This window comes from Apteryx mantelli, chromosome 4, assembly GCF_036417845.1.
Source record: "Apteryx mantelli isolate bAptMan1 chromosome 4, bAptMan1.hap1, whole genome shotgun sequence".
In the NCBI taxonomy this organism is placed as follows: Eukaryota; Metazoa; Chordata; class Aves; order Apterygiformes; family Apterygidae; genus Apteryx; species Apteryx mantelli.
Window position 1 is genome coordinate 31,404,792 of NC_089981.1, and position 12,852 is coordinate 31,417,643.

A 12,852-nucleotide genomic window follows, 5' to 3' on the forward strand; every position below is an offset into this window, starting at 1 on the left:
TGATATTTGTTGCAAAAAAATGCTTTCTGATCTCTGCAATGTTGTTAGAAAAAATTGTTCCTGGTTTGAGTTGAATCTAAGGAGGTGAAAATGTACTAACTCTGTTTCACTGGTAGTGACACATTCTCATTAGGGATTTACCATCACACTTGCACAAGTGTTATCTAACTTCGCTTTTAAGTGAACGTTGAAAAATCAGTCTGAGGTTCTTCCAGCAGCTTCACATATGTTCTGGAGAATTTTTCTACTTGGTTATCTTTGTTCTGGTTTTGCTATCCTGCTTAATAATGGATTAAAAACTCATCTAAGATTTGTATTGAGCCAAATATTTGCTATTGGGCAGCAGCACCTGTATCTAAACACTGGAGTATCTTGCATCATTCTTTGTCAAAAATTTTATTTTAAAAGGTTATTTTTGTATATTTCAGTTCTCTTGAGGCTGTCTGGAAAGAGAAAAATGTTAATATTAGTGCTCATTGCCAACATAGGAGTGGGATTTGTCAAGTAAAACTGAAGAAAATAGAAACTATTTCCATGGTGTTATCCATGGATTGACTCCCTCCAAAATACAATCTGAGACGTAATTAGACCAAAGCTAGGTTTTAATACATGCTTAACATAAGGCTTGACTTGCACTATATAATGTGTAAATAAGTCTTCATTTTTTCTGTCATCTGCTATCCTTTTCAACTTAAAAAATTTTTTTTTCCAAGGTTTACTTCAAGCAGCCTTTAGTTTACATATATACTAAATACCTACTAATGACATAAATATTGAAAGAAAATATTCGTTGTTATGATTTTTACTTAAAACATGTAGTATACAAAATGAGACTAAACAGAAGCCAAAATGTTGTTTGTTAATGGACTGAGCATGCTATTTCTGCAAAACATTTACTGAAAATAACTGAATTATTAAATTACTGTGCAACATAGTCATAACTTCAAAACATATAGAGGAAATAAATACATTCCATTAAATCCTGGATTTCAGATGTGTGATGTTCATTGGTCAGACCTATATATAAAAGGATTCTTAATAATGGATGCTAAAATTAGGAAAATATGCAGTACAATTATTTTAATTTTTGACTGAATATTCAATATCCACAGAATGATTTGATTGGTCAAAGCTTATTTGATTACCTTCATCCTAAAGACATTGCCAAAGTGAAGGAACAGCTCTCTTCTTCTGACACTGCACCACGGGAAAGGCTTATAGATGCAAAAAGTGAGTATTTGTGTGTTTTGAAACAGTGTCATGTAGCCAGATACAATGATTCTGAGTATTTACCTAACATCCAGAAGGAGAGAGGAGCTGTTTGGATTACCTGTCATTCCACAAGATTCTTTTCCAGCTAGAAGTACCTCACATATGTCAAGGAAATTCCATCTTAAAGGCAGGGAAAAAAGTACTAAACTGATACCTAAATATGGAAGCTTGTATGTTTGGCATGTACTGCAATATAGATGTATTAGTTTTAATAACTGGCTTCACCTTTGAGGAATCCTTTTTTTCCCAGGCATCAGAGGTAGCAACCAGTGATAATATAGTATGAGCAGAATGGTAGTAGGTAGCACTGGAGACTTGCCTGTATTTTAGCTGCCCAGTATTGGATCTTTCATCTGAAAGAAGCCACCAGCTCGAGGTCAGAAACTGGACTAAGATAGGTCATTCCAGGGTGATGAGCCTAGAGGCTCCTGGTTTCTGGAAAATTTTCCCTGATCTTCAAGTATGCTTATCCAGTGCTATCCCTTTTTTATGTGCCTCTGACAAAGTAAAGGCAAAAGTAAATACCATGAATTTTGGTCTTCCCATCTGCTATGACAGAGACACACACTGAAACATTGGAATCACTGTCTTCCTCTTCATGTTAAATGCCTACAGCGCCCTAGAAGTTTTTGTCCAGGTTTACAGCTGTCCATTTATGTATATCCCCATGCAGAAATGGTTGAGGTGGATAGCAAGCTGTGGAAAAGTTACTGTGTGAGTTAGAACCTCCCTCAGTTCTTGGAGCGCTCTCCACTAGAGCTCCGACTGCATCGTTGACCTTGCTGATACCTGCATTCCTGACACGTGCCAAGTGTCTTCCTGGAGCCCCATACCAGCACTCTGCTGTTGGCTCCCAGAGTTGATGTGCCATTTCGTAATATGTTTCTCCAGTTATGTTCCACAGAGGATTCTAAAAACCTCCTACAAGAATATGATAAAGGTTAGGGCTTATTGTTAGGGCATGGTCATAGGGACTTTTTTCTTTCTGGACAGAGAGACTCCTTACACATAACTGGAGTTCTTGGAGATTTGCAGTCTGTGTGCATATCACTTTCTTCCCCTTCCATCAGAACAATGAAAAAAATCTGATGTATTGAGATACTGCAGTTGAGAGGAACCTGAAATGGCACTGGGCCTGTTCTGCTGTATACATTCCTATGTGCTTTTTGGGTGTTATGATAGAAAACTCTTCCAGTCTGAAGTGAAGGGCTATGGGACTGTTGGGTGACTGTATGTATGAAGTACCACTCTGGTTATGGTAAATAATCACTGTTTTTAATCAATTGATAGTATTCAAAGAAATTAAAATGTTTATTGCAAGATGTGTGAGTATTTTTACAATTTATTTGTAATCTTTGCATTTAGAACCCTTTATTCTCAAGTCAGTGTTTTCACACTAGAAAGTATAATCAGGAACTCTTTAAGTTGATATGGTCAGTTGAATCAGTTGGTATCCTGTTGTTGTTGGGTCATTTAAAGGAAAATCTCAAAAATAGCACTTTTGCTTCTGGGAAGGATGTAACAGTTGGGACATCTGTGCAAGTCCCAGCAAAGTTAAAACATCATACAGTTTGGTTGTATGATGTAATCATTTGTATGGTTAAGATTTTATCTAACAAAGAGAAGGTTTCCTCACTTCCTTTGTTTGCTGCAGCTGGACTCCCAGTTAAAACTGATATAACACCTGGGCCATCACGACTATGTTCTGGAGCAAGACGGTCCTTCTTTTGTAGGATGAAGTGCAATAGACCTTCTGTAAAAATAGAAGACAAGGATTTTCCTTCAACCTGTTCGAAGAAGAAAGGTAACAATTATACATTTTGTCAAATAGAATGACTATCAAGCATTTTTTTTCTACAATTGCTAACGTGCAGTGGTTAAGTTTTTGACACTTACCTACTAGAGTCTATGTTTCCTCTTAAGATATTGCTATATGAACTATATCTAGGTCTGTTACTTTCTCCTCTTCATACTGTTTCCTTTTTTCCAGAGTAGCTCTTACATGTTGTATCAGCATATAAAGCCAAATTCTCCTCTCTCCTTTCTTGAAATTGTTGTGAGCAGTGTGTGCTGCCAGTCTTGCCTGCTCAAGGCGAGGGGAGATGAGTTCTTTCAGATACTGCCTGTACTACCTATCATTGAGTCTTAATCTTCAGCCCTGTATACATTTACCCCTGTGCACCCCAAATGGTGTATTTTCAGCTAACCATATTGTTTGTGTTTTCCCAGGAGCCTCATATTAAGTTGAAAAAAAGTCTTTTTTTTTTTTTTTTAATATACTAATTTCTCCAAACAATCCTTTAGGTTATTTGCATCCCATGCTGAAACAATAAGAGTTGATGCAGTTTCTACATAAAGATTATCAAATGGTCTGAACTATCTGGCATTTCAGTATAAACAATGATTTTGCAGAGGTATATTGTATACTGACTTCTCCAATGCACCGCGATATCACAGGAATACTGAAAAACCATTAGTGAGCAATATCCCAGATTTCCAGGATAAGAGGGGAGGTGCATTTTGTGCATTTTAGCAAAACTGAAAGATGAAGCTCTCCAAAAGCAGTATTGATGACATAAATGAGCTTTACTTTCTTTCTTTCTTTCTTTCTTTTTTTTTAAACAGCAGACCGCAAAAGCTTTTGCACTATCCATAGTACAGGATATTTAAAAAGCTGGCCACCAACAAAAATGGGACTAGATGAAGATAATGAACCAGATAATGAGGGTTGTAATTTAAGTTGTCTTGTTGCAATTGGACGGCTGCATCCCCATGTAGTACCACAACCAGTGAATGGTGAAATCAGGGTGAAACCTACAGAATATGTTTCTCGACATGCAATAGATGGGAAATTTGTTTTTGTAGATCAGAGGTAAGAGTATTTGTAATAACTTCTGCAATAAGTCACTGTCCAACACTGATTTACTGACAGCATAATATATACTTAAAGTAGCGCAAATACTATTCAAAAAAGAAATGTCTGTTCTTTTCAACTTTTTAGTAAATGTTGTCTACAAGTTTTTCTGCTTTTTTCCCCCAATACTCTATTTTGTTGTTTTCCAGCTGTTGTCTACGTACCTTGAAGGATGTATACTACTTAGAAGGGCTCTTTGAAAGGGAATTTTTTAAGTGAGCCTCATCCGTAGGCTTAAGTTTCGTATCCTGGGATCCATGCTTCCACTGGAGAATATTTGGGCACCTGTAAAAGTTGAAAACCATTAATTTATTTCTATGTTGCAGTTTTTTTGTTCATATAAACTTGCACTGTTCATTTGTCATTTGTCTAAGGGAATCTAGAAAAGAGACACTTCTCTGATTTTCTGTGACCCTAATGTTTTGCCATTATGGAGTGCATAGTCTCTGGAGAAGAACTTGCAGGAAAAGAAAAGATGTAGGCATTAATTAGCATAGAGAAACTTCTGGAGAATAATTAGGCATTAATGTTGTACTTGATTTTTCTTGAGCATTTAAAGACTTCATAACTGAACCAATTCCTTATGCTTGCAGTTAAATTAAAAATAATTGGCATATCTCTGGCTTCCTCTAATAATATACTGTATACTTGATGAGGAAAATGGCATGTATTAGCCCTCAGTGTAAAATTATGCTTTCACAAGTAAACTCCATACTAATTTAGCAGCAGTGGAAGAGGGGTGTTATATGCAGAATGCCGTAAAGCGCATCCGTGAGCTGGAAACACATGAGCTACTTTTCATCAGTTGTTATGAGGTGATTACCTGTGCTCATGTTTCTGTTGTGCAGGGAAGGTGATTAGTTGGTTTAATTTATCCATTTGTGCAAGGGGGCACATTGCATTACTATTGAATGAGAGTGTGTGTAGCAGCTATTCCACAGTAACTGTCTGCAAAGTAACTGGGATTTCCTGGGTCCGTGCTCCAAAGTGTAGTGTTCAGTTCACTGGAAGAAATGATCTTGAAAGTTGTCTATGACCTGGCTCACATCCAGTAAAAGTGTTAAGCACATATCTAATATTTTTTATTAAAGCATGACAAGAGTGCTCTTCAAGGTGTCTTCTGATAAACTGTCTCAGCAGGGGATGTATAAAAATACTTCATTACTCACTGAATTGTGTGCATGTATTGACTACAAGTCTAGACTATAAACAAGGGCTTGTAGTGGGATTGTGAACAGCTAGGACCCAAGAGGCCATGTAGGCCATTTTCAGATTTACAATGAAGTGCTACACTATTCTTCGAGTGTGATTGCTTATCCTGTGGTTTTTTTGATGGTTTTAAAGGAAGATACCACAGTTTTTTCAGGCAAGTTGTTTCAGGGAACCACTAACCTCTACCATTGAAAGGCATTCCTAGTAACAGATAAGCTAAATCTGAATCTTCTCTGCTGCAGTTTAAACCCGTTATGACTTGGTGAACAGATGGAGTCTCTTCTTTGTGCTGTGCATCTTTCAGATAGGAAGCATGATTGCAATGAAATAAATCTGTTTGGGGGGGGGGGGTTAAGCTAAATCTTTCCTCAGATGGTGGTTTCTGGCCATTCTTGTAGCTGTTGTCTGGAGTGCCTGCTTCATCCACACCCTTCTTGAACTTTGGTTCTGAAGTTTCCAGGGCTGAGTAGCAGGTTTGTTCTGTGCATCTCATAGGGTGTTCTCCGATAGATACATACTAGTGTGGTGTTCTGCTGTCAGTGACTGAACAAAACTGCCTTATGGTATATTATATTCAATCTCCTTCTGTTGAACTATTTCCTAATTGTTCATCATTCTTTCCAGCAGTGTATTACTTGGCACTTGTCCTTCTTGAATTTCATCCTTTTTTTACATCTTTCTTTTTTTTCTTTAGCTTGCTTCTCCACTTTACAAGATCACTTTGAATTCTGAAGCTATGTGTGATGTTGTCTGCATATTTAATAAACTTAATTTTACTCTCAAATTCACCATCCAGAGTCATTAAAAGTACTGAATGAAGTAAGAAATGGGGTGATTCTTTTTAAAACTCTGTTCAGTGTAGCCTGCCATTTTTACAGTGAATAGTTAAGAAATTATTCTCTGACTGTGGTGGCCCAGCTAGTTAGTACGTGTAGTATCTATAGCAGCTTGGTTTCCTTCCTTGCTTAGTATAATACATTGTAAAACAATGTCAAACTTTGAATTCATTAGGTCTTTTGACATCTGTCATAGTTTGTTACATCATCCACATTCCACAAGACCTGTTTGTCCTTCTGTGAAAGTAAATTAAAAAGGTTTAGCAAGCTGCTTACTGATGCCCATACTGGTTGTTAATCATATATGCCAGGCCTTCAACCCCCACCCCAGTGCCGTTAAGAGGCTTTGCTATTTCAGTTCTTGGAAAAATACTGGAATAAAGTTTAGTCTGTTCCAAGCTCTTCCTTTTTAATGATAGACTCTACATTTTGCTGCTCTTTGGTTTTCCACAGGCTCTCAGGTGTAACTCACCAAAGCAGTCTTACAGCTGTCAGTATTTTAAGTGTCCTGGGATAAAGTTCACCAGACAAAAGCCAGTCTGAAAATTTCTCTCATGTGAATACTTTGTAATGTTTTCTTCTCTGAGGCTGAAGTCTTAGAGTTTTTTGTCAGTGAGGACTAATGATGTAAGCCACCTGATTAGTACTAAAGGCTTTTAAGGGGAAAAATAAAAAAATACCCTGCATTAAAAATCTCTCTTTTTTTTGTCAGTTGTATCTCTTTTTTTGTCCCTCTATGTTCTTATTGTTATTCTTACTCTCACTTTTTAATATGAAATAGTTTCTACATTTTATAATATTTCCTTTGGGCTTTTTTTGAGATTGCAGAAGAGGTGATGATCTAGCTGAGTTGGTTCCTTATTACCCTTCCTATTTCATTTGCATTGGACTAGTTTGGAATTGTGACTTTTATACTGATTTCTTCAAGAAACCATCATTTCTCCTTAAGCGAATTTTCTTCTAAGAGACATACAAAATGAAGTTTACTGCAGGTCATTGGTTTTGTTTGCTGTCCATTCTTCCACTGAGCTAGAGGGTCTCAAACTCTTACCCCTGAGTCATTCAGCCATGTTACTTTCTATCCTGATGTTCTCAAGCAGTTTGCCTAGAGCTTCTGCAGATTTGATTTTGTCCTTCATCCTCTAGTTTTATCTATCTCCTAAATAAAATTGTGTGCATTTCAAGGCATTCCTGGATGTTAATCCTGCTTTGTTGCATTCTCAAATGGTTCCTCCTTTACCAGCAAGTACTGATTTTGCCAGGTGATGGCTGTGCTGCATGCACCACGGTAGCCATCATGAATTGTCCCTCCCCGGATACCTTCAACAAGTCTGTCTTATCCCATGGTCTGGGGGCTGGTGGCAAGCAGACACATCCATAATGTGCAAGGTGACACCAATTCCTATGTCCCTCTTGCCTATCTGTTATTTTTCATGTTTGTATTCTGGTTAGATGAGTTATCCTACTAAATTTGATACAGCTTCTAAATCATAAACAACAGAAGAAACACATCTTGTTTTCCTGTTTTAACGTACAGATCTCCAGGACGTTTAGCCCACCGGCCCATTGTAACTTCTTCCTTGTCAAGAATGGCCCTTTTGCCTTGTGTTGGACCACTGTCTAGCCTATTGTCACTTATCTGCGGTGTTGCTTCACTTTTCCTCTTGAACTTAGTTTAAGGCCTGGGTTACCAAGTTGATGTACAAAGAAGTCTTTTTTCCTAGTTTCTTGAGATGTATTCCATCTTTGCCAACATCTCCTTGAACACTACCTGAGAGTCAGATCAAGAACCCATGTGTCTTTTCCATGTTGCAGATCTCAGGTGTGTTTGGTTCTAAAGTTTTCTGATGAGGAAGCAAATGATTTGGCTTTGTGGCTGTTCTGATGAAATGAAAAGTTGTTCTATTTGCTTTGTGTTCCTGTCTGATTCAAAATAAAGATATACATTAGGTCTCTTAGTGCTTCTTTAGGAAAATTCTGTTTGTTAACCTTTCTTTTTTATGGGTTTGGGTGTTTTTTTGGTTTTTTTTGGGGGGGGGGGGCAGTTCTACTCTAAGTCTTGCAACTGGGAGAAAATGCTCCTGAAACACTAGTTATGCTAAAATTGTGCTGCTATTCAACAGCACCATGGGTACACAAAGGAAAACTGCGGCTCTTCAAACCCAAGGTGTCTGCTTATTTTTAATGGCATCATATGCAGAAGGCTTCATATTACCTTGTGGCTGCTACAAAGTAGTTTTAATCAAGTTTAAATTCTCAGAATTACAATATACCTCCAAAGCTATTTAGAAACTCTTACATCCAGTGGTGATAGGTCAAATACACCACTTGAGGGCTGTTGGTGTTATGTGCTTTTATAATTACCTGAGAATTAAAAAGAAAACAGAGTATTCTTAATGAATTTTTTCCTTGTAAGCTAAAATACCTTTCAGCATTACTTGCAGCTTGCCTAACTTCAGTATGAGTTTTAGTAATCTGTCATTAATATTTCAACTTGAAAAACAATTTTTTTTCCCTCCTCCCCAAGGGCAACAGCCATTCTGGCATACTTACCCCAGGAACTTCTAGGTACTTCGTGTTATGAGTATTTTCATCAAGATGATATAGGACATCTTGCAGAATGTCATAGACAAGGTACAATTATTAATAATTCAATAAAGAAATTTTGTAAAAATATTGGGAAAATAGTGTATTAAGAAAGCCATGGAAACTTGAAAGGATTTGGCTGTCTTTCTGTTTGCAAATGCTTCTGTTCAGAACATTGTTCATCATGAGCTGAATGATATGATTATGTTAGACTTCCATGGATTTTTAATGAATATTTGATCTTTGGTTATGGAGGGGAAAAAAGCTGCAGAAATAGCATTTTTCTCCAGAGGTGAGGGGAGGAATAAGCTGAATTGAGTTTTCCCTGACAAGGATTCTGCTTGTGTAGTTATTGTGCCTATTTGAAACAAGGTTACTCACTTTCTATCTGTCTATAGTTTTGCAGACAAGAGAAAAAATTACAACCAACTGCTACAAGTTTAAAATAAAAGATGGGTCTTTTATTACACTGAGGAGTCGCTGGTTCAGTTTCATGAACCCTTGGACCAAAGAAGTAGAATACATTGTCTCAACAAATACAGTTGTTTCGTAAGTATTTTTCCCTTAACAAATGCATGTAAATGCTGATTGTTTTGCCCTGCCTTAAGCTAAGATTTGACATAAATATGTGCACATCTTCCCGAAGACAGTAAGTATTCTACAGATAGCAGCCAGAATTGCATACTGTGGGGAGGGGAATTAGTTGACTTATGAATTGTAATATAGGCTGGATGGTGCTTATTAAAGTCTTCAAACATATAAATATTTTCTTTCTTTGGGAAAACCTGGGGTTACAGTCCTTGTAGAGATGTATGGGAGATGCATTATTTTTCCTTGAGGATTCTGTACAGGTGCAGTGACTTCACAACAGCATAACTGCTGTAGAGGAGTTCATCTCATGAGAGAAGCAATTTGGGTTTTGCATTGCACGTTTTGAGTTGTAACGTGATGTTTTATTTCTGTTGTTTATCTAGCCTTAATGTCAGTCACAGTGCTTCTTTCACAGAGGTGATAGTGATTCATAAACTACTTAAACCCTGAAGCATTCTGCTCTGTCACAATGGCAGAGAGACTGTTTTGTAGGGTTCTTAATCACTGATTCTTTTAATTCTTGAAATTCACAGCACCAATGTACTTGACAGTGGGGACACAGCCTTTCCACAGCTTGCAGCTTCTCCACATAGTATGGACAGTGTTCTCCAGGCTGGAGAAGGTAACTACTGTACTGTGAGGAAATTATTAGCAGCCTTGCCTTGTTACCAGCTAATCCTGAATGCATAAATTTGCTGCATTTTTCCATTGTGAATTTGTTAAAATCTAAGGAAAAAATATGTTTTAGGACACACAAATGCTAAAGCAGTTCTTGCCCCGATGAACCTAAATCAGCTTTGAATGCAAAATGGTCAGAGAGAGAATGTGAATGAGTCAGACAGAGGAAATAATTATGAACAAGGTTGGAGGAGTGAGTTAGAGGAGAAATGTTTGCCTTCATGGAGGAGTCTATTTGTTATATATGCATAACAAACGTCGTCCCAGAGCAACTTCAAGTTCTGTTGTCAGTGCAGATGTACACTCAGGGTGGATAGATCATAAACATAGTTTGGCTGTTCGCCTTATCACTCCCCCTTTATTTGACTACTTTTTGTCAAGACATGAAGACTGAAATCCAGTAGTTACCACGGGCTTGTTATGGCTTCTGCAGATCACTGAAACATCTTTTATAACTGATGGAGTGTAGCATAATATGGAGCAGAGCTTGATTTAATAATGAAGTGTTACTGGAGCAGGGTAGAAGTGAGGAGGAGTAGGCGGATGCAGTGATAGGCTATGAATGAAGGATTGAGGAGAAGGGATGTTATTAGCACTGAGATTCTTTCCAAAAAGTTGGGAGCCATTGCTTTTAGAGACCCTATTTACTTTACTAGATGTTAGTTTTATCAACTCTGCCTTTACAGGATATTGTGCATGTCTGGAATTATCTCATAAATTGTATACAGTATGCTTAGCAGATCAGTGCAAAAGCTGGGCTTTTCAGCTATCTCTGTTCTGAAAAATGAGGTTCAGTAAGTGAAACTATGAAGGAGGGAGGATGGCAAAGCATGGACAGTTGGCAGTGTGGTAGGAAGAAAAGCTGAGATATAGGTATGGTGATTAGTAATTGAATGTAGAATTACAGAAATGAAGTCGTGTCTGGGGCTTTCACGAATGAAGAAATATAGAACAAACTGTTCTAAAATGGGATGAGCTTATTCATGCTACAGCATAGCCTTTGAAAAGAAATCAGCCATGTGTAATATTGTCATACTGATAGTTCTTGTTCCCAGAAAAGAAATTGAGTGAAGTTTAATTTCAAGTGGTTTTGGCTCAGCTAAGGATTTGATGATCTTCTAGGAGGTGCTGAGCTATCTCACCTCCTGATGGATTTGAGCCATAAAGATTGCAAGGGTTATTATTGTTAAATATGAATTTCTAAAACAAGACAAATGTTCACTATGTATAATCAATGCTACGAGGCTTCCTTGCCCTTTCAGTAGGCGATCCCTTCTTTGTTGTGCCTTGGAATATATTGAGCTCCTTCCAGACAACCTGAAGCACTGTGCAAGTGCCAAATCACATTAAAATAACAGTGAACTTCTAAAGGTTCAGAGCTCACTTTTTCTTTACTTCTGAGATATTTGCAGTAACCTGCAGGGGTTTGATTTATGTTCATCAGGTAACTTGAGTTTATTCCATATTGACTGTGTCTGTGCTGGTAAGTTCTTCGCAAAGAACAAGTGTGTCTGGAGATGAGCCTATTCAGCCACATATTAAAGCAGGTCTAGTAAGCTGTTCTCTACTAAATTTGGGCAAGAGATACTACCAGATGCTTGAAAGAGCCAGATTCTGAAAAGAGTCAGAATATGTTTACCCGAGTCAGAGTATGTATACCTAGTGGCATAGATGTATGTCTAAGAGGTATAGCATAGCCTGGCCCACTGCAAGATGGAGCAGTCCATATATTTGAAGATACTCACCAGTCAGTGGAATTGTATATATTTACAATTCATTTAGTTTTGAGAAGCTGGGGGACCCTTTCATGCTTAAATGCAAGCGCTTTTTTGGAAAAGGGCCGTAAGCTTTTATCTGACCTTAAGATATCTACTTGTTTCAGGTGGCCCCAAAAGGACCCATCCTACTGTCCCTGGAATTCCAGGTGGAACAAGAGCTGGGGCAGGTAAAATAGGGAGGATGATTGCTGAAGAAATCATGGAGATTCACAGGTGAGAGAAAATGCTATAAAGTTAAAGCAAAATCAGTGGCTTTTTTTTTTTTTAAGGAAATTAAGGAAGTCTTTCTTCAAGCTGAAGGTGGAATTATGCAATTGTATTTTATAAGTAGACAGCTACAGGTATCTATACTGAATGTCTGAGGCACAGTGAAAGCATGAAAAAGTTACAGCCTTCCAGTTTTCTACTCTAAAAGGACTAATACTGAAACTTTTTTTTATGGTGATAATTATCTATTTACCAGAAACAGAAAATAAAAAGAGCAACTAACTAAAACCAAATTCCTTTCCATGCTTTTCTTTTCCCATGACTTAAGGGTATAAGTGGAACAACCTCTGAATGCCAAAACTATTGACAATTGCCAAATGTTTGCTTTCCTGTGATCCAGTTTGCTTTGCTTTTAGAGTTTTTAGAATGTAAGTCCAACTTGAGGAGTATTCACACAGCTTATTGACCAAGGATACAATGATTAAGCTAGCTCTGTCTTCCCAGAGGCAGTCTGTCTGGAAACAGCTCTAGTTTAAACACAGTGTGATGTGGTACCCTGCAGTAAGGGTCTGTAGTAACAGCTAGGTGGTTCTCAAAACAGCTGTGTCGCATCTTTCTGTGTGAGCAGCTACTTTCAGGAGGTGTCACTATTAATTTCTACTGACTAAGGATCCCCCTTTCTTCATAAGTTTCCTCTTGGGAACTGTTCCCTGCCCATAAAAGCAGTCCCATCTAGCAAATGTTCAGTGGTATTAACAGTCCTGAACTGCAGTTCAGG

At 37.7% G+C, this 12,852-nt stretch overlaps 1 protein-coding gene across 7 annotated transcripts in view; it reads left to right on the forward strand.

Annotated features, from left to right (window-relative positions):
• Positions 1 to 12,852, forward strand: part of BMAL1 (basic helix-loop-helix ARNT like 1) — a 55,222-nt gene that overhangs the window by 38,110 nt on the left and 4,260 nt on the right. For 6 of the 7 annotated variants that reach the window (XM_067296152.1, XM_067296150.1, XM_067296153.1 and 3 more), the window contains 7 exons: positions 1,113 to 1,230; positions 2,927 to 3,076; positions 3,898 to 4,144; positions 8,762 to 8,868; positions 9,219 to 9,369; positions 9,945 to 10,033; positions 11,972 to 12,080. In XM_067296152.1, coding sequence (XP_067152253.1) covers positions 1,113 to 1,230; positions 2,927 to 3,076; positions 3,898 to 4,144; positions 8,762 to 8,868; positions 9,219 to 9,369; positions 9,945 to 10,033; positions 11,972 to 12,080 — 971 coding nt within the window. The remainder of the gene's footprint in view (positions 1 to 1,112; positions 1,231 to 2,926; positions 3,077 to 3,897; positions 4,145 to 8,761; positions 8,869 to 9,218; positions 9,370 to 9,944; positions 10,034 to 11,971; positions 12,081 to 12,852) is intronic. The other variant, XM_067296154.1, reaches the window with a different exon arrangement.